We start from the raw sequence: 22,165 nt of genomic DNA, 5'->3' as shown, positions 1-22,165 counted from the left end.
CAGAAGCAAACAATGAATAATTCCTGCAAGTAAGCAATATATAACCAAGCCGGAACGGGCAACCTGTCTCCTCAGCCCGCATGAATGGTTCTGCCAACAAGCAAGCTGCAACCCCGCCATCAGGGCCGCGGATGAGTGTGTGTGCACACAAGCAACGAGGAAAGAACTTGAAACGTGACGTCGCCTGGAGCTGTGGTTGGGCAAACCTCAAACGATAGGAGGTTACATTTTGAGAAGAGAAAGGACAATGAATCACACAAAACAATTAGATGAGATCGATGGAGTCTGCCCGAGAGTCTGGAGGGGTGCGAAGGAGAGCTGTCCCTGCAGCTCCTCAGGGAGCCCACGCTGCCCGCGGCCGTGGAGCTGGCCTGGCCCGAGCTGAGGCCGGGCGATGAGGTGGCCCTGCCGTCTCGGGAGCGCTGGCACTGGCACAGGTTGGGGAGCATCTCCCACAGCCAGCCCAAGCAATGGCACAGGGACAAACTGACTTGCTAAAAAGCAAAGGAGCATGGCTTTGGCTTTCAGGGGCTCTGGAAAGAAAAGCCTTGATGCAATCCTGGGTAATTTGGGGTGTTTGAGAGGGAAAAAAAGTAACAAATTTGCAATGACCCTACATCGAGCAAATGAGGATTTTGCAATCTTTGTACCAAACATATTTCTGGGAATAGAAATGGGCTGTTCTAAAAAACTAAATGCACCAAGAAAGCTAAGGTCCTTAATGTTTCAAGAGCAGGAATCGGCAAGTATCATCCACGGCAAGTTTTGCCGCCCCTGATCTTGAGCCGGTATCTTCCAAGTGATATCTTCTCTCTTTCTGTGGGAAACTCCATAGCTGTATTTAAGGGAGAAAGTATTAGAGATGAATGTTTATACGTGCATGCGTACCTGTGTATGTATACAACGTATACGTGTAAATATTCAGGGGAAAAAATAAATGCTGACTCTGAGATGGGAGAAAGTGAAAGCGGGGCCAGCCCGGAGTATGTTTTACAGCCGAGAGGGGAACTGATGGGGGACGAGCCCAGGTAGCCGTCCCATCCTGAGGAGCGGTAGCGTGTGTGGGCGCAGGGAGGGGAAGAGGCTCTCCCCTGCAGTCCCCCTCGCCTGCCTTTTCATGGCATCCATGTCCAAGTGTTTTCCAGGGAAATCCCAAACACCCTGGTGAGATTCAGGGCGTTTTATCTTTAGATTAGGAAAGCAGGCTGTGTTTATCTCGAGGTAGATTATATTCTTTTTTTTTTTTTTCCCAGGGTAGTCATGGTAGGAAAAATGACAAAAAAGAGGAACTTGCTGAATTTCCTACTGCCGCCGGGTGGGGGACCGCCGCGCCCCGGCCCCGGCCCCGGCCCCGGCCCCGCGGGGATGGGGGCTCCCGCAGCCGGGGGGGGTGTGGAGGGGGTAAGGGGGACGCACGGCCCGGCCGGCAGGGGGCGCTCTCGGGCGGGACAACGCACCTGTGCGGGCGGGGCGGGGCGGGGCGGAGGGCGGGCGCACCTGGCGGGCGGGGCGGGGCGGGGCGGAGGGCGGGCGCACCTGGCGGGCGGGGCGGGGCGGGGCGCACCTGTCTGCGGCCCCGCGGGGCGCTGCGCGGCGTGGCGTGGTGCAGAGCGCGGAGCCCCCCGGCAGCATGGCCCGCCTGCTGGGCACCCTGCGTAGCTCCCAGCCCGTGGCGCGCTTCCAGCGCTGCTGCGGGCTCTTCCCCGCCGGCGAGGAGGGCGGCGGCGACCCCGCGGAAGGGGTCCGGGACCGCGCCGCCTGCAACGGCGCGGCCGCGCCGCGCCGCCCGGCAGCCGCCGGCCGCGGCCCCTCCAACGGGGTGCGGAGCGGCCGCGGCCCGCAGGTGAGTGCCGCGGGCGGGGGGCGGCCGGGCCCGGCCGTGACTCAGCAGAGCCGCCACCCCCTCCTCACCCCCCCCCCCCCGCGGCCGTGCGCGCCGGGGCTCTCCCCGGGGGGGTCCGCCCGCATCCCGCCGCCTGCCCGGGCGTGGGACTGGGGGCCGGGCTGCGAGGGGGCGCCGGGGCCGGGGAGCGCAGTGCGGTGCCGCAGCCCAGCTTCATCCCGGCCTCCCTCCGGGGAGGCGTTTCTGGGGTTCTCCCCCCCCCCCCCCATCTCTGGCGCCCGCGAAACGAGATAACGGGGGGGGCGGTGCGGTGCCTGCCCGCAGAGGTGCCTCGCCCCGGGATGCGAGCTGTCCCGCGGGCAGCGGCTGGGAAGGCCATCCCGTTTTCCGCGGCTGCCCCTGTTGCGGGGCTTCGCTGACCCACGGCTTCTCGCTGTCTCGCGTGGGACGGGGCTCGGCGCCGGCGAGGGGCTCTGCCCGCAGCTCTGCCCCCGCTGCTGCCCAAGCCTCTGCTAGTTCGTCGCTGTTTATCGCAGCCGGGGTTCCGATGGAGGCGGGCTGAGCTCCCCGCGCTCCCCTCTGGCCCAGCACGTCACGGCGTTTCACGGCAGGCTCTGTAGTTCACTGTGTATCTGAAGGGAACAGGGAAGGGCACGACGCAACCGATGTGCACGGGTCGGATGACCTGCTTTTTCTCTTACGGTAATGACTTGAATTCGTTAGCTGATCGCTTTGTGGTGCCTTTTGGAAGGGAGGTGTAATAATGGTCTTCCAAACTCCACCCGCAAAATAAACACGGGCCGGCCGTGAACGCCACAACTCTACCGCTCCTCCCCTTTCGTACTGTTTTACCTTTCCCTCTTCTATACCTAGTGCTTGGATTCCCACTTCAAGCATCTGAAATTCTTCATCAGCCACTGCTTGACTCTTTCTCAATTAGAAAATAAGGAAAATTGGGGTAGTCCTTCAGTCTGTTCGCTTCTGAACTACAGTAAACTGTATTTTTGGTAAATTATGCAGGTAATTCACTAAAAGATTTATTTTCACCATTTGCATTTGAACGGTGATGTTGTTAATGTAATAATGTTGATACTAAAATCCTGGCTGAGTTAATTCTGCGTGAACAGAGCCCTTCACCTGGAGCAACTGTTCTGAGTTTCACAGAATAAGATACGACTACCTTTATGTGAAAGGTGAATATATCCCGGATGAGGCTCCATGAGACCTGGAGATAGAAACAGAAGGGTTTGTTTCCACATAATTAGGACACTCACTTCTGAAACATGTGAAAGTTGGGTTCAAGCCCTAAGAAGACAGAGATGGGAGTAATGGCTTGAACAGCGCTTCAGTGAAGTGCTAGAATTATAAAAACAGACTCTCTCTGCTCCTGTGAAAATCCATTTTTACTAAGAGGGTCTTCTGCCACCTTGCCAGGAGATGCAAAAAGTGAACTTGGATCTTTCTTATGCCAAAACCCACACTCACTGCTGTGTCGCTAAATGAACTGGAGTTGTCCTGATGTATCTGCAAAGAAGCAGGTTTGGGAGTCTAATACACATAGCAAAGTCCTTGGCTGTAAACTCTCTATGGACAGTGGTATTTTCTTGCTCTTAGCTGCAAGTGTTTGCAGAAAGGTGCTTAAGCACTGCTGCTGCATCTCACTCCTGGTGACCTTGGGTGGCTCTGTGCTCAGCTTGAGCATCCCTTCCTGAAGCTTGGGAGTTTCAAAGCTTATATTATCAGGACAGAAGGTTTCTATGAGGTAGTAACTTTCATATTACTTTGTCTTTACTGCCACAATGCAGTAGTCTTAAAGGTTTTCAGGTTCTCCTACATAAGTTCTCGGACAATCAGTAGGTTATGCCTGTGAAAACAGGGTACATGGCATGCTTGAGTGAAGAAGATATGACCAGTTGGCCACGTGCTGGGGCTGCCACAGCTCCATCTCTCCAGGGCATTCCCCCTTCCTTCTGTGCTAGCTCTCAGGCCCCTGCATCTGACGCGGGCTGGATCATGTGGCGGATCGTGTGCTGAGGTGGTCCAGCTGGAGGAACTCTGGGGAAAGGGAGCTGAGGGCTAGCAGCTGGTGGTGGTTTGGGAGGGGATGGACACACCTGATGGGGTGGATGCCATACTGCATGAAGAAAAAGGGTGATCCTTCAGGAGGGTAATGAGGCAGGACAGCTCTTCATCTGGGAGAAGGAGACCTTTCATTACCCACGTGCATTTGTTGCCAGCAGTGCTGCTCGTGATGTATCAGTGTCTTCCTTCATGTATAACCTGCACGTTATATGTGGGTTTTTTTAAACAAAAAGAAAGTCAGCAAGGTCTCATTGCAGTGGTCAGCAGTGCAACAAGCGGCTGTATTTCTGAATCTTTGTAATTCAGTCCCATCTGCCCCACAGGAGCTGCACCGAGATGATGAGACAAGGAATGAAATGCTTAGATGTGACAGCGAGGACTGCATGCGTTTCTTAAATATTGAATTAGTTGCCTGGCCCATGTCTTGATGTTCCCTTGGTTACCAGATCAGTTAGAAACAGTCTTTTAAACCTAAAGTGAAAACTCGGGTATCTGAGGATGATACAAAATGGTGCTAGTCCAACACACTAGCTGGATTTATGCCCTGGCTTGCACTTAATATTGAACCCGTGGGCTTTTAGTGAAAGAACCATTGGGTTTTACTACTACAGAAGACAAAACAGTAACCTGTAATTATCCTGTCTCTAGATAATACCTATTTGTTTTCTGTACTCCTTTCTAATATTAGTTTGATTTGCAGGGAATTTCTGAAACTGCTTGAAAGTTATCTTTTCCTGACGCTCTGTATGAAGTCCTCAAGTTGCACACTTAAAAATACTGACTAACTTTCTGAAGACTTCTCCAGTGTTTTAGTGAGTGGCCAAATAAATGTTACACATATTTAAAAAGTGGAGCTCTGCTTATCTCTAACCTGCTGAGGGACTTTTGCTCCTGAAATCAACAGCCTGAATTAAAGGGAAAAAAGAAAAAAAAAAATCTCTTATTTGAAGTTCTCTGTAGATTTGTTTGTTTTTCTCCACTCTTCCTTTTCCCAGCTGTTTTATCATCTCTTGAGATCTATCTTTCTGCCTTTGAAAGAGTATGGTTTGTATTTACTCTGTAGTTATACCTTAACTGTCAGAACTGCTCCAAACTGCTCCGAACTGGTGCAATGTTTACAAACCACCTGATCATATTTAGTGATTGTATAGTTCTTGCTTGTGCCTTAGGTGAGGAGACTAACAACCAGGATGACAGCAAGGTGATGGTAACAGTGGAAAAGATAGGTAAAAAATGCACAACCCTCTCAGATGTATTGCAGTCCCCAAAAATGTAGCTGATTACTGGCAAGACATAGATGACAACACTGCTTTTGCTGTGATGGGATGTCTGGTAATTTGAAGTAGACTTGCTCTAGAGCTTGAGTCAGGGTCTCTTCTGTGGTGTTTCCTTGCTATAGAATTTTGCATCAGCCTCAGAGTCTTGCTTTTCCTAAGTCGTGTTACTGGCTTACTTGGTTTCGTGTTGTTTCCCTTTCCGTGCAACAATAAGTTGACAGTAGCCTGAGGTAGGTTTAGCAGGTGAGACAAACCCTTGTGAGAAAAGCCCATGAGCACCATTAGGACAGCTGGCAGCAAGGCATTTCTGCCTTGAGTGCTAGCACTTTTTCCTCCCAGAGAATGTAGTTGAACTTTTGGAAGTTCCTCAGTTTGGAGCTGCAGCTGGAGAAACATGAGATCCAGTTTCTTATTTCGATGGGCTAAGTGCGAGGCTCACATTCCTCGGCATCGTTCCTGCTGCTCTGGTACTTCACGTTCAGCTCTCCCCTACCCGCTGTGGCTGCCGAGGGAGCTTGCCTGTCTTGCACGTGTCTGATTTTTGTTTTAAGGTTCCCACGGAAAGCAGCTGGTAAGGGACGTTGTTAGTCTGTGTGAACAAGTCTGTTTCATCGGATGGTTTTGGCCAGCCCTATGAGTGATGGTGCTTTGGAAGATGACAGTGCAGTTGCATCCAAGATTTAAGTAGTGTGTGGCAACCCTGTGTAGATCTGTTAGTGCTGGGTTTGCTGCTCCTCAGCAAGAAGACCCGTCTCCCCTCCAGAGAACAGGCAGCAAAGCTGGGCACGTGCTACTTGTTACCAGCATCTAGTCATCTAGATCTTGCTGCAGAAACACCTGACGCTAACAAAAGTTTGTGAAACTTCACCCGCTGACTGTAATAGGTATCCTGGGTGGCTGTGTGGTGCCTGCCGCTGAGGGAGCTGCTGCTGGTGAAGTGGCTGGGGGTGCAGGAGGCGTGTGAGGGGCCGCGCCGGGAGCCTGAGGCATTACGCCAATGGTTTGGTGCTTTGTGACTCAGCGCTTCCCAGCTCACAGCCCGAGTCATCTTTTTGGAGGCCGTTGGACCTCATAATGAGGAGCTGTCAGGATCCTAGGATTAATTCCAGTACTTGGAGGTGAGCCACGTGCTGGTTTATAATTCTGCTGAATGTCTTAGGCCATTAGTTCAGATATCAACCAGAAGAATAAAAGCTCATCTGCTATCACTTTTCTCCTTTGGGTCTCTGGAGAACAGGGGTAGGTTTAGTGGGGGAGGAGCCAAAGAAAATCTGTTCTTGCTGGAATATTCCTTTGGACAGCTAGTTCTTTTGCTTTACCTCGTGCATGTGCTCTGCAGGGAATATTTATGGGTCATCTGGGCAATGGAAGGTGACTATTGACTGCTATGGCAAGTAGATCCGAGGTCTAGAATGTACAGGTAGTGTTGTCTGAACCATGAGATTTTTGTTTAAAATGGCTATTCAAGTTCCTGCTTTATAGGGCTTCATATCAGTTCAGTATAGTTAGCACTTGTAACTTATTTTTCCAAAGTAAACTGTTAGTGGTCTAGATTTAGAGGTATGTGAATGCTTTAATACAGTTACATTGCTAGTTTATTTCTATCTTATTACTATATTTGTGAATATTTATTACTAGATGTAAAAAAAAAAAAGTATGTTTAATCCTTCCTTTTGAAGACAACTGGCGGTTGCAAACTACTGCTAAGTGAGTTCCCTGAGCCTGCCTGTTCTGGTACACACAAAGCTGTGTGCTCGTTCTGTAACAGCAGACCAGGTCATTGTTATCTCCTTTGCAGGTAGGTCAACTTGATGTAATTATAACCGCTTACTTACGCTAACCAGTTTAATTAGGTGTATTGCCTTCAGTGTTCCCCATTGCCATTTCTCTGTGCAAAGGGAGAGTGTTGAGGTACCTTATTGTACAGGAGAAGATGGTGTCAGAGACCTCAGTCATGCCACAAGAGAGCAAAGACCGAATGTTTGCATGGGAAAGGACTCGCAGGTGTTTGCAGCAAGGAATGTGTTCCCTGACAAATATAAGGACCGTAGACCAGGATGTATGATATAAAGCAGAAGACAGAATAAACAAAAGACTGTAAGAGGGGTGTGGGGAGGAGAAGGGGGTATGTACGGCAGGGCGGCCGTGATGCCAATGTCACCTGTACCAGTGAGGTGCCAGGGTGAAAAGTGAACTGGCACAGACTGAAGTATTAAGCCTTGCAAGTACCTGCCAAATCATGCCCGCAGCACTGTGCCGAGCACAGCTGGCATGGGGAGGCTGCTGGGGTGCCAAGGGGCCTTCGGCCACAGAGTCATATGTTCAGTGATGTAGGAGATCCTGGCCTTGAAGCAGCAGAAGAGATCCTTGAAGCAGCACTTGTTGGTTTCCTTGTGTGTTTCCCCATTGGAAATGGAGCTGACATTGGCATGGCCTGCACTAATTGTTACTAATAATGAGGCAGCAAGTGAATTGAGAACATCTTATCTATGGCTCCCGTCCCTAGGGGTGGGCTGGCTGCTGGGGTGTCCTCTAACATGTCTCTCTACAGTCATGGCTGCGGTTTGAACACCATGTCCCTTCCTGCTTACAGTGGTCTCTGCCTTCCAGGAGCACATCTACTTGGGACTCGCATGTTTGTGATGATACTTAATTTATTTGGCACTACCTTTGAAAACTGCTCTTTAACTTGAATCCTGGAACTGTCTGCTAGGGAAACAATCATTTTTCCCTGTGCTTGTGCCTGTTTATAACAGATTAAAAAAACATAATAAATGTAGTTGTCTGAAAATGGTATGGTGTTGCTCTGCCCATTTATCTTCCAGAAGCCTTGCTGCTCTTTGCCTCTCAGAATAGACCTCTACCATGGAACTGATCTTTGTGCAAAAGCAAGCTGACTGGATTCATGATGCAGCTGGGTAGAAATACATGATTAATCTATGATGTCAAACGTCCAGGCTATAGTTAGTTTCTAAAACCAAATCCTCAGATGAGAACAAGTTTTTGCTCTGAAAAGAAACCTAACAGTGAAGTCATTTGTCCATTCCCGCGTGCCTCTGTTGGGTTAGGTTAGGCTTCTGTTGAGGAGCTCCCATCAGCTGGGAGCTCCTCAAATCTGGTGCACTGGGGGAAAAGTGAGTTGAGGAGCTTCCCACTCCTCCTTCTTCAGATCTCTGGATAGCAGCCTGGGTATCTAGCGCTCATGCAGGTCCTCGTAACACTCTGACTTGTGTTTTGGCAGGAAGACAAAAATAAGAGGTGGTAGTGCTAGCAGGGAGCTGGGAGTTTGAAAACTGTTGTGTGATGCATCCTTCTTCTATCCAAAACCACTTTTAGTAATGCTCAACCTTTGGATATATGAAATACAGTTGAGTTTCAGAGGGATTTGATCTCTGTTTCAAAGCTGGAGTCCCCATCCTTCTGAACCGTAATTTACTTTCTCTGGTTCTTAACTCATGTTTTCTTCCCTCTGTCCACAGACATTGTACCTACCTAACCCTTAAAATGACTCCCTCAGACACTTTCAGGCGTAGGCTCTGTGGTGCACCTCACAAAATTGCAATCTAATTCTCACAAATTAAAATGCAATTAAGCAAACCTGTTCTTCCACTGTAAATCAGGAAGGAAGGAAGGACGCCTTTTCATTCCACCCTTCCCTCTCGCCCTGTTGTTTCTTTATTGCACAAATCAGCCAATTCTTCCTGGAACATAGGAGGATGCTGAAGCACGTGGGAAGTTTACACACCGCTTTTGCTGGGGCACCTGAAACAGCCATGTCCAACCTGACTAATCTCTGGCTGGCAAAGCAGGGCTGAGAGGACGAACAAGGTGAGCCACCTTCACAGTGCTCATCAAGAAGGACATGCACACAGCCCTACTTATGCTAGTGTTGTGCAGCTTTCTTGACAGGAAACTGCTGTTGACACACATCAGTGATTAAAACCAAAAGCGTTAAGAACTGGATATGTGAGGAGTTACTCAGGCACCTGGAATGGCCGTGAGAGGGACAACTTTCCATAAAGAGCATGCAAGGAAATTAAGACAAAGGCACTAACCTCTGCCAGGGACATGTGTATAGGTGTTTCCTCAAAAGTCTGAAGACCATGGTAGAAGGTAGACCTCTCTGGATTACTCCAAATTATATTGGAAGAAAAGTGCTGAAACATAATTCTGATACCATGAGACCACTGCGTGGAGAAGATCGGACAATCTTGCCTTTTTACTAGCAAAAGCCTCAAAGCATATGAGCTAGTAGGTTTGGGGATTGGACTAGATGACCTTTAAAGGTCCCTTACAACCCAAACTATTCTATGATTCTATGAATCGTGGATGTCAATTCTCCAGGCATCTGCTAAGAAAGGATTATACGAAGTTGAACAGCCTGAGAGATTGAGTACCACAAAGAACACCTTTTGATGGAAAGCAATGAGTACAGAAGCTCTTCAGAATAGGTTTTATAGCCATGTGGAAGTAACTAGCTGGAAAGGTAGGTGTGAGAAGCATGCTGCCTGTGAGATGAATTTAAGAGGAGCTTCAAGTAGGCTGGAGGACAAGAACAGAAATCAAATAGTCTTGTCAAACTGAAGGTATGGTTGAAAACTGACTTCTATTCAATAGGTGCAGATACTTATTGAACAAGCAGGTGTAATAAATACTCAACTGCAGAATGGAAAACAATAGACTTGGTAGTGCTTTCACGGAGGGGGAAAAATGGTTAGAAGAGATTACAGGTTGAACACGGTTCAATGGTAGCATGCTATTCTGAAAACAGCCTGCAAAATCAATGAAGTTGTGCAGGACTATTCCTTCAGCATTACTCTGTTGTGTCTCATCTTTGGGCACCGTAATTCAAGACAGGCCTGTTAAGTGCTGTGTCTGGAAAATGGTAAATGTCTTCTGTAAGAAATACCAGGTGATTAAGCAGTGGAAGAGAGGACAGTTAAGTCCTTTTTGAGTGTTTGTAACAAGCTTCCCCCACGTCAGCCTTCAGAGAAAGGAAACAAATTGTTCCTTGTCTGCAGTAGATAAGAAAATAGTCATAGGTTTAAATTTCAATAAGTAACTTTCAGGCTAGGTGAGAGCAAAGCACTTGGAGATTGCCTGCAGCAAGCAGTGGAGCCTCCACCATTGGCATTGGTAAGGACAGGTTAGACAAATGTCTGTCAGAGTGATGGGAGTGTAAACCGTCCGTCCTTGGTCGACGAGCTGGGCTAGACTTCAATTAGGCTGTCCTTCAGGAAACATGAGGGTGTCCTTCCAGCTGGCTGCAGGCACAGTCCTTCACAAGCAATCTCAGTCTCGTTAGCAGCCATTTCCCTATGTCTCTGAAAAAGACGTATGGGCTTTTTTCTTTTTTTTTTTTTTTTTAATTTAGAAGGCTTTCTTTCAGGAAGACAACATAATCAATTTTTTCCTTCATTGACTCTTCCTATTAATTGCCTAAACAAGTGCTCTGTGAACTCTAGTCTTATTTTATTCCACTTTACATTTAAATGACTTGGCAGATTCTGTTACATCTACCTGTGTTCTTTCAACAGAAGGAAGGAGGGCTAATTATGTCACTTCAAGAGCAATATACCAAAATATAACCTATAATTCAGTCTACCTCCCAAATACTAACCAGAGTGGAAAGAAAAAATAATCTGAAGATTAAAAAAAATGAAATCTTCAGGAATAAACTGAAGTTTCTTAACTGTGTCCTGGACCTGCCTGTCCTAGCTGTAGTGTGCTGGGTGTGTGTTGATATCTGACTCAGGTGACCATCCTTTACAGACTGAAGGGGAAACTTTGGATGAAGACGTACCGATGGAAGATGTGACAAATGGTGTGAGAGACATCAGTTGGGTGAGCATTGTGCCCAGCCTTGCAGTGCTGGTGGGAGGCCCGGACACACCTTTCCTGTTTCATACTTGACTGGTCTCAGCCTTTGGTCCTGCAAAGCGTAGCCTCTTGCAGCCCGACAGTTTCCAGCTGTTCCCGGTGCTGCTGGCTGTGCAGCACTGCTCTGCTAGGTAAAGCTCTCAGCAAGGTATTATAGGGGCCTTTTTCGGTGCTTTGAATGAACTAAGAAACTACTGAAATGCTACCAGAAGCCTGCCTGATTTTTAGACTCCCCACTTGTTCTTTGCCTGGGACCACTGAAACTACTACGATTGTCTGGCTTGAAGCTCACACATTGTTACTTCTCATGCAGTGACTGTCTTGCTTCTGCATCAAATGATGGTTCAAGGCCATGTCCCTACTCCTTATGCCATTAGTGCATGCCACTAGAGATGCTTGCACAACAGCTGTGAGTTGGACATTGCCTATTTGTGTACTAGTCAGCAAGCACTTTCTGCTAATAGCAGAGCTGGTCAGAACTTTGGAGTGTTTAAGGAGGGGTTTCTTGTGATTTGTTTGTCTCCATCCCCACATTTCTCAGGTTTCTGTTAGCTCTAGGTGTCTCTCCAACAACAAGGATGCTGCGTAAACCTGGACAACTGTTGCTCACTGGCTGCATCGCATTCTGGAGAGGGTGAAAAAGAATTACTTGATTAAAAGTGCTTGAACAGAGTGGGAAGCTGCACATATATATGAGTTTGGTTAGGTGAGTTTTTCATGCCTTGGGGCTTCTTGTGTGCATTTTGTGGGCTCTGTGTGCTACTGCCCTCCGCTCTGCTGTCTTTTTGACATCTCTGCAATTTCTTCCTTGTGTGTATCTCTCCTTTGCCACCTCCTCCATCGCCTTACCATCGGTCCTGCGCCCCCAGCCCCTCCCTGCAAGGGGCTCATGGCCATGCCAAGATCTCCCACTGGGGCACAGCCCCTTTTTCCTGGCCAGCCTGTTCTTTCATCTTGGAGCAGTGTGTTTCCAGCGTTAGTGCTCCCAGGGAATGTGAACGCATCAGTGCTGGAGATGTTACTGGCTGCTCTCAGCTGCTTGTTGGATCTTCAGAAAACTCTGAAATTGTTTGATGTTGATCCGTGTGGATGGATGGAAGAGCTGAAGCCTTTGATATCATGGTTTTTGCTTTTTCTTATTTTCCAAAATCTGATCACTGATATCTAATTTTTTGTTGTGATTTGGTAGGTTCTTTTATTACTTGGGTACAGATAATAAACATAAAAGGTGATGTAAAACTGACTGCTTATACAGAATACTGCAGTACAGGAGGTTTGTTTTTTTCCCCCACTTATACTCCACACAGTACCGTCCTACAGGTCTGAATTGTCTGATTTATATTGTCTCTGTATACAGCAGCATCTAGATGGGAATTTCTGGCTTTTTTTCTTGTGCTGGTCTTTGGTGGCTTCTCTAAACTTTGTGCCTTTTTTCAGCATTAAAAATCCCTTAAGAAATAAGTATTGCAATGTATTAACTAGGGGCTTTGGGAGGGAAATTCCTGATCTTCTGCAAGGCAATTCTGTTGGAAGGGAAGCAAGGGACTTAGAACTTTAATTAATGTGCACATCTTCTGAAAGATCCAAAGTAATTGAGAGCTGAGAACAAAATGTTGGTTAATGGTATCTCTGGGTCAGGCTCTGAGCCTTCCAAGTCTGACGCTGCAAAGCTTGTCTCTAGAGACAGGGCAGGGAAAGCTGGTGCCTGTTTAGCTCTCTGACAAGAGAGATCCTACAGAAATTGGAAGGAGGGGTATCTTTACACAGCTTTTTTTTTTTTTTTTTTTTTTTTGGGGGGTATAGCTCTACCTAAAAATATATTTTGAATCTATTACATTAGTGGTTCAGCTGCTGTTTCTTTACTCCAGCTATAAAGGCTGAATATTCTTTATGTACATACTTTCTAAAATTATGGATTCCTGCTACGCTGTGTCATTGTGTGTTAGTGTCTCCCAAGAGTCACCACGGTGGTGGCTTGTTTTGCTCTTCTGGCCCTGTCATTACTGCTCTGTAGGGAGGCTTTGGGGATGCTCCCACGCTCTGGGGGAGGTTGGGTGGTAGCTGCAGTGGCACAGGGGCTGTACTTGGATGCTCGAGCATGCATGGGGCAGCACCTGGTGTGGGTGACCCACCCATGACCAGTGTGCAGAGACTGCAAAATTAGGATGACCTACAATAGCCATTTTCTGTGCCAATACTTCAGGCAAGTAGTTAATTTATGGAGACTCACACATGAGTCTCTTGTAATTTGGCCAGTTAAGTTTTTTCAAAGTAGATATTTTATAGTTGATGCGAAGGGTCATTTGTGTGAAATTACCTGTCTTCTGTGTCTGTGAATGTTGTGGCTTACTACACCTTGCTTCTGAACTGTTCTAAAAATTCTGACTTTCTCTGCAGCCTTAATTACTGCCCGTCAAAACCTCTCTGATCCAGACCGCACAGTAATGGAGATGGATGGAGGGGCTGACTCATGGAAAGTGCATCAGAGATTGCGGAAGGCATCAGGGCACTTCAGTACCTTAAGAATAGCCAAATATAAAGATTAGAGTTATTTAAAAGTAGAGATTGAATAAAATTCTGAGAGTGTTAGGAGATGCTGAACATTCACAAAAATAATTGAAATGACTTTTTCCTGCACTGGGGTTAGAAAGAGAATAAAAAGGGAAGACAGTTCACAAAGCACAGTGGTCTTTGCTTTCTGCAGAAAAAATGGATATAAATAGTAAACATAAGCTAACTGCTAGGCACCGGCACTGCTGCAACCAAACATGGACCTTTCATGGGCCAGCGTATGAAGGTGCAGGGAGTGGGGTTTCTGTACTTACAACGCTTTGGAATCACAATGATTGAAAACATCGCGCTTTTTATTACTCTACACTACCTAAGATCAAGTGGAGTGATTCTGTGATACCTTGCATGCCTGATGTGGTAGTTACCATCATGTGTCACAGGTGTGATCTGTTTTGTCCCCTGCCTCACACATTGGGCTGTCCACAACTGCTGGTGTAGGGTTTTAAAAAAAGTGTTAAAAAACCAACCAAACAAAAAACCCCAAACAAGTTGGGGGTGACTTCGGATAGAAAAGGAAAAGACGAAAGAAAAAGAAAGGTTTTAAAAAACACGTGGAAGGACTTGGCCCTGCCTTCTGCCCGGAAATATTTTTTAACTCCAGATTTCTTTTAAACCCTGAAAAATTATTATTTTTTTTTCCCCACAAACCAGATTACTGGAATTAGAAAGTTTTATCCCTCACCCCACGAGGTTCCAAGTATAAAAGCATTACCTTAGGGATATGTCTGATCATCTTTGATCTAAAGCACACGAGCGCATAATCCCTAATACATTGGAGACTGATGCTTAATTGAGGAATTAACGATGCCAGAAGAGGGCTTTCTCTGGCCCCATGTTAAGTGTGACCAAATATGGTTTCAGGATCTCAGACAGAAGCATCAGAGTTGCTAATTGCACTGGGGGTGTTTTCTAAGTGGTGTATGAGACTTGAGACACTTAGACTGATTGCTCTGTCATTTGGCCAGCTGTAGCACACTGCTGCATTATCTTAGAGGGATGCCAGTAACTCATCTGTGACCTCTATTCCTAATACATGGGGGAACACTCCTGTGACCCCAGCATTTCAAAAGTGTTGACTCATCTTTTCTGTTTATTGATGCAAAAATCAATTTAAGTTATGATTTTTCCTGCAATAGGTGAATGGATGAAACTTCCTTCCATCTTGCTTTTGTTGTCTTCATGCAGTTTGCCTCATCTCCATATTGAAAGCAGATTAAGGGACTGGAACTTCTAATGGCTTTTACAATAAGTCATAATTGCATGTCTAGACTCCTTAGACAATTTTTACATTTTCTCACTAGCATGTAGGATGACAGTGTCGCTCTCGTAGATTAGTTACACAGTCATCTTGGAGGATAATAGTTTTTCTCTTAGAAGAGTTTTAGAGGCTTATGTCAAAGCTGTATCTTAACTTAGTGTGTCTGTGCTGAAATGTTCATAATCCCTTCTCAGCTCACATCTTTAGGAAGCTCTTTCATCTCATATTTACATAGCCAACTTCCATATTATATTTTTTTTTTCTTTTTGGGGAGATGGAGAGAGACTAGATTGGCTCCCTTGCTCCTGTTCCCAAATCAAAAATCCTCTTCATATATAACTCCTTTTTGCTCAAGCGTACAGGTGTTTATATAAAATGTGATTCACTTGCATGTTGCTCCTGCTAGGAGGGTGGGAGCCTTCTTAGAGGTGTACTAGTCCCAAATGGCAGCAACAGCAAACCTTCCCACAAGTGACCAACGTCATGGCCTTAACAATATATGCTGTTGTGTGGCTTCGCAGTGCTGGTGGGCTGGGTGCAGCCTTTTAGAAGAGAGAAAACAAGTGTGTTAGGTGGGGTACATCTAATGAAATCACCTAGCTGCCAAATCCAGAGAAAAGTGAAACCTCTAGCTTAATAAAATGAATAAAGTCCTAAACAGTTGCCTGATGCTATTGGCAATGTATCTGCTAGTAATGTTTAAAGAGACAACCTGCTTGTTGTTACTTAGAGATATTGGGGCAAAAACTTGGTGGTGACAGGGTCAGCTCTTCTCTCTGCCCACTCGCAGCCTCATTTTCCCCCAGATCTGCTCATGCAGCTGCAATTGCCAAGCCAACTCCGACATAAGGGCCGTAGCTTACAGCTGTGGCATCTCAGCGTGGGGCAATCCGATGAGCATCCCGCCGGGGGGGACCGTGGGGTCGGAAGCGTGTGGAAGAGCCTGGCGTCGAGGGCAGTGCAGGGGATGCTGTTGCCAGCAGCACCTGATGGCAAATTTCAGGGACTAGCAGGGTAAACTTTGCCTGCTATAATGAGGCAAATTTTAAATGAAATGGTTCAGTAATTGCAGTTTACCTTTTTTCATCTCAAAACACGTTTCCGATGAAAGCAATGGTGGCTTTATCTACAGATGTAGAAACTTCAAAATTAACGCATTGGTACCCTTTTATGAAATATACTTGATTTCCCTAGAGGAAAGACTGATGCGATCTCTTGAAAATCTTTGTCAATGTGACTGCTACTCTTGTATAATTTGAATAGATTTCTGATCTGCAAGAAATGTAATTGAGCTGTCACTATAGTCTTAATTTTATTATAAAAATTGAACTTCATTTCTTGACAGTTGTTCCAACAAATTATTTGGTTTAAGGGCTGGGAACTGTAACAGAATATCTTAAATGTTTGATATAATTTGCTAATTCACTAAAATGTTCTAAAATCCTCTCATTTCCAGGGTTGTGCACAGAAGTATATTGTGAAGAACTACTTCTACTACTACTTGTTCAAGTTTTCAGCTGCTTTGGGTGAAGAGATTTTTTATATCACTTTCCTTCCATTTACCTACTGGAACATAGATCACTCTGTGTCTAGAAGGATGATAATTATTTGGTCTGTAAGTATTTCTATGACTTACTTAAACATGTACTTGTTAATTCTGTAACTGTAGCAAAATAATATTTAAGAGTAAGAATAACTCTTCAAACCAACAAAATCCCTTCAAACAAAAAAAACCCCAGCATTATTTATACATGTAACTCATGTGTTCATGAAGCAGAGGCATTGTGACGCTGAGGGAGGAGGCGAGAGGCATTAGCTGATGCAAGGTGTCTGTTCATCTTTGTTACGTCTTGAACTGACTTAGCTTTTTCAGCCCAGTAATTGCTTGAGCTGCTTTTGATAGGGTTTGCACAGAACAGTTGGTAAAATACTTCCTTCCCAATGTGTCATGGTATTTTAAGGATCCTTCTTTATCATTTTAGGAAATCTTTCTCTTACCCCAATTTCTTCTGCATAACCTGTTCATATAGTTCTGGCTCAGTTGAAATCAGTATAAAGCTAACAGGAAGGGGATTTCAGGCTGCAGCAGAATAAACAGGGTGGTTCTGCAGTCACTTCAGGGCTAAAGAAAAAATAATAAAATATCAGATCCTCTGTTGAAGGCTAAGACTTAAAAGCATTGATTTTTGTTAACACCAGAGCATTCTTAAATTAACTGGCTTCAGCATTGTTTCAGCCTTCACAAATGCGGTTTGGAGTATCCAGAACAGTGTGTTTCCATTCTGGCACTGAAAACCAGTAGATAACCAGGCACTTCAGTCTGGGAATGGCTGTTGTTTTGTTGCTGCCATTGCTTATCTTGGTATCGACCAGATCTTTGCTGCCCAAATAAGATCATTTTAGAACAAAGAAGGGAGGTAGGGAACATTTCTGGCAGATGGCAGACCCTGGAGGTTTAGCTGTCAATCTACATTGATTTAAGAAATTGAAGCTTGGTAAAAACCTGAATGTGATATCTAGCTTTGCTTCTTTACAGTGAAGCTTCTCCTTGACTTAGTCAGTTCTGGTTAATAATATTCTGTCTTCTGTCCAAATAATATGATGAGAAATAATAAAACCAATTTGAATAGGGTCATACACTTCAAATGCACCCGGTCTTGGACAGAAGGCATCAGCTGTTCTATGCCAGTAACCTTAGTCAATATGTTTTATAAAGAGAACATGAAAAATAACTTGCAGATGAAATTTAGAAGTAGGTGGACACTGTATAATTAGAGCTGGGTTTTGGCCAGGAGCACACCTACTGCTTCTGGAAATGTGCCACAGAAGATGATAATTGGTAGTCACTGCCTTCTGGGTTTGCATATTGCTCAAAAAATGACTCCTTAGAGCTTCTCGCATGCCTTTCTGCAAACTTGCCTTGCCTTTGCCTTGCAAGGAGTCCATCAGAGTACTGGCCAGATCTAGTCTGGTTTAATTAGAGTGTTCAAGCATGTGATATTATGATTATTAATACTATTTTTCCAGTTACTGAGGGAGTTGTGGAGTTGCATTTTATACTGAAAATGGGAAAAGAAGCAGCTGTTTTAAATACACAGACTTGTGACAATCTGTAGTTTTAAAAACATTTTAATTATATGGAATTGTGAAATGGCTAAAAATGTCTGTGCAGGCTATGTGTTAATGTTATGGCAAGCTCAGCTTGGTGGCTTATTTGCTGGCGAGCAGGCTGTGAACAGGAATCAGCATTCATGGTGCTGTAAGTGGTGTCTGTCTGTCTCGGATGCCTTGGTTACGTACGCAGCAGCAGAATCGGCTTAGCTGTGTGGGAAATGCCAAGGTGTTCAATGGGACAAAGCTGTGCTTTTAACTTACTGGAAGGTTTTTGGCAATAGCGCTGGAAGGATGCCTGTCTGGTGACCCAGCGGTGAGCAGGAGTGCGGGTCTGCAGGCTATCAGCAACTCTGAATTGAGTTTCAAAGAAACGCTTCTGCTTCTGAATGGGTGATGATGTGGGGCTGAGAACAGCCGCATTAGATAAAAGTAAAAATCCAGGTAGCCTGATAGTCTCTGACAACAGCTGCCAGGAGAAGGCTGGGAAGAGCATGAAGGGGCAAGTGCAGCACCCAGGTACGGTCTGCAGAAGGCTCTTATCCAGCTGGGGAAAGGAGCTGGTATCAAATGGAGAGCCCTAAGGAGAAGGTAGTAGTAGTAGTTCCCTTCTAACACTGTTTGGGATGAGGGCGGTTTGCTAGCAAAGCTCTTCAGCAGGGAGAGAGATGGTGGACCAGCAGTGAGCTTTTCGTGAGCCTGGCGCAAAGCACGCGGGTACGTTGGGAACACGAGCTGGTAAAACACAGTCGGCAGGGCTGGTCATGATGAAGGAGGTTAGACCACTGCATGGGAGAAGTGTGCTTACCCTTGGGCAGTGGAGAAGCAGAAGTGGTACCCAGTGTGGTACTTTGTTGTGTGCTGTTGGGCACTTAAACCTGTGAATTTCTGCTGCTAGTTGGAAATGACAGAGTCAGTGTCCCAGGATGAATCAGGGGAGTTTCTTCCCTTATAAATTAAAGCAGTATTAATGCTGTTTACAAGGCCTTCCTGCCATCTTATCTGTAATAGTTTATGCAGAGCCAGACTCCCACATTTGAGAAAGATAAACTTGAACTGGAGCAGGGCCAGGGATGATTAGGGAGCAGGCTATTTTCTAAGCAGAGACTGAAAGCTTAGATAAGTCCCTAATAAAATGAAGTCGGAGAGAGAATGGGGCTCACTGTAAACACCAGGGGAAGGAAGGAGCTTTTTAAAATAATAGTACAGTCACAAGAAGAAACATGCGTAAGGCAGTTGTAAATAAACTAAGTTGAAGCCAAAGGTTGTGAAGTAGCTCTAGAAGGGTGAAGGGCGGTAAGAAAAATTATGAAGAGGGTTTATTTCAGCACCAGCAGCAGGGGAGTGGACTTGGTGCCCTGGGATGTCTTCTCCAGTCCTGGGTCCCCCAAACCAGCTGCTTTTGCTTTTCTGTTTAGCTGGACAGCTCTGAGAAACACTGGCTGTGGTCACATCCAGCTGCTTCGGGAGCTTAAAGCAACATGTTGTGCTTCCACGGTGCCTTTCCTCTGAGGATTCACAGTATATATGTAGGCTTTACCTTTCCCTTTGTGGATAGTCGAGGGAAATAACTGCCTGAAACCTCCAAGCAAGATGTTGGGTCTGTGCTGAAGGTACCCCGGTGTCTTTGCCTCCCTTCTCCAGCAATTTGAAGTAAACTCTCTTGAATCTGCACAGACGAGGCTTTGATGCCTGTCACTCTTGCTACTTCAAGCAGGAAGTGCAGAGATGAAAAATAACTTCACATGAACCAGCCCCCAAATGTACTTTAAATTTACACAGCACGTCTCTGCTCGAGAGGTGGAAGCCAAGTTTGTTTTTTTAATCTCTGCATGCCTTCAGGGTTGAAAGCTTTATTTTGGTGTGGAATTTCAGAGGTAAGGTACAGACCTGGAAAAAAATAGTTACAGTTCCTGCTTGGTATTTGGCATGCTTGGAAATTTTTTTTCTGGTTATGTTTTTCAGGGTGCCGGGATGTAAAATGTATCCACGCATCTTTTGAGCCTATAAAACTTTAATCTATACAGTATAAATAAGAGCTGGCCAGCATGGACTTTGTGGCGTATGACAGCGATAAGCTGCTGACTCAGGTGAAGTCGGCATCTCTGAAGGAAGGCAGAGTTTGGGTGGCTGGCGGTGCCAGGTGGGCACCCGCCGGGCTGCGTGTGCCCCTCCGGGCTCCTCGCGCGGTGCTGGGGGCAGACATCCTCAGCAAGTCTGAGGAGGTCCTGGGTCTGAATCCATGGCAATTTAGTTTCCTGTCTTGCTTTTCAGAAGAACAGTTTTTCCAAGGCTGTCAGCATTTAGTGTAACTTGGGCATGATGAGGTCTGAACTCTGGCTCTCAGGGTAACCAGGAGTTTAATAACCAGCAGGAATTTACCTGCAATCATGATGCCACTGACATTACTGTGTGGTGATTGAATCCCTGGATGCTGCTTTGAAAACTCACTTTGCAGCAGACTTTGGGTTTAGTGCTTCTTCTGTGTTTGTTAGTTTTTGCGCTTTTGCAACATTTCGCCAAAAGGTTTTTGCACTTTTGCAACATTTCACCAAAAGGTTTTTGCGCTTTTGCAACATTTTTGTGAAAACAAGCTTGGAACAGCTGATAATTATAGTCACTTGAAAGACAAACTCTAAAAAGCACCATATATTACACTGCGTAAGAACATGTAAGACTGTATTCAGGCATGTAAGTAACTACAAAATGTCAGAATACAAAAATAAATGGTCCATAAAATGCCATGCGGGAGATGATAAAGTGTTGATTGAAAGAGAATTCTGTATGTGCTGATGCCTGTACTCTACCCTTGAAGAAAAAGGGCCAGTGAGGCTTTCATAACTGAGATCATCTGGGAATAATTTAAGGTGAAGTTCTCCTGTATTTCACTAGAACTACTAGGTGTAACATTTTCCCAGTTTTAGGTGTTAGATGATAAACCAGTTCAATGTAACAGGAGTTTTTCCTGCTATCAGGAGACTGGGCCCAAATTTCTCTTATTCAAAGTTGTCATAAGATAGTCAACTACCTTACAGTTTTTGTCCAAAGGCTTCTTTTGAAGACAGAGTGAATGTCCTAGGATGGTGGTCAGTTACACTTCTGGAGGCACAAGGCTCTCTTGATCTTAATCTGGTTTTGTGTTTCTGAAGTCTGACTCGAAAGAGCCAAAGTCCTGCCTCCTGTATATATATATTTCTTAAGAAGCTGTCTGTGCTGTCTCTTCCCTCCTCCTGTCCCCTGCTGCCCCTTGCTGTGACACGCACGCTGCCCTGCTGCTGAGCGCAGCACTGCTTGCGGTGGGCTGGAGACCTGCCTCGTGGATGTGACGTTCACATCGTGGCTGGGACGACTCAAGTGTTTGAGCATCCCACCAGCTCAGTGCCATCTTGAACGTCCCGTTGCACCTGCCCAAATCCCTGGCAAGCGTTGCGTAAAATTCTTGTGCAGCTAGTGCAAGATTGATGCGTTTGCTGGAAAACAAAGCCACGCTGGAGGTGAGGTGGCAGATCCTCGAGCTCCCCTAGCCAGCTGACCTCTCCTGTGTGGCGCGTGGGCCTCGAGGAGGTGCCCAGCCTCGCGGTTGCCATTGGCATCTCTGCGCGCGGGGAGCAGCCGGCTGGCTTGGGGAGGGGATGGGGAGCAGGATGCGATCAGAGGGCGGCTTAAGGCCTCCCAGGCTGGGGGTGCCTGGGGCAACTCTGCTTCTTCCACCTGGGCTGCTGCCTGGGCAAAAGGCCGGCAGTGCTGCTCAGTGACTTCCATAGTGTTTTTTCCCGAAGGCAGACCTTAGTTCTTGGCATTAACTTGGTGGTAGGAGGAGTAACTCCATGAGAACATGCTCTTCCTTGCCCTGCTCCTCTTTCACTGTGAACCAAGTGATGCTCGAGGGGTACAGTCACAGCTGTTACGTGTTGCAGTGTTTACCTACTCACTTAAGCCTTAGTTGGAGGATGCTGAGAATAGCAGCTGTGAAGTGTACAGACTGGATGCTTGGTTTAATTTCTGTATGGTGAATCAAAGTCACGCCTGCCTTAACAACCATGAATACAGTCTTTGCTTCTGCTTGACTAATCTTCTGCAAATGCCAGTTTATTAATAGTGCATCCTTGATTTTTGCCCCTCTTTCCAGCGTTCCCGATGTGC

The 22,165-nt window shown here is 46.2% G+C and overlaps 1 protein-coding gene across 1 annotated transcript in view; it reads left to right on the top strand.

Annotated features, from left to right (window-relative positions):
- The first annotated feature begins 1,510 nt into the window (after positions 1-1,510).
- The window catches only part of SGPP2 (sphingosine-1-phosphate phosphatase 2), a 41,364-nt gene continuing 20,709 nt past the window's right edge, over positions 1,511-22,165 (top strand). Inside the window, exons 1-2 of the mRNA XM_075031869.1 lie at positions 1,511-1,843; positions 16,368-16,526. Of these exons, the coding sequence (XP_074887970.1) occupies positions 1,631-1,843; positions 16,368-16,526 (372 nt within the window). The 5' untranslated portion in view covers positions 1,511-1,630. The remainder of the gene's footprint in view (positions 1,844-16,367; positions 16,527-22,165) is intronic.

Source organism: Buteo buteo, chromosome 7, assembly GCF_964188355.1.
Source record: "Buteo buteo chromosome 7, bButBut1.hap1.1, whole genome shotgun sequence".
NCBI classification, from domain to species: domain Eukaryota; kingdom Metazoa; phylum Chordata; class Aves; order Accipitriformes; family Accipitridae; genus Buteo; species Buteo buteo.
The sequence above is the reverse complement of the archived record's forward strand: the minus strand, read 5'-3'. Positions and strand labels throughout refer to the sequence as shown.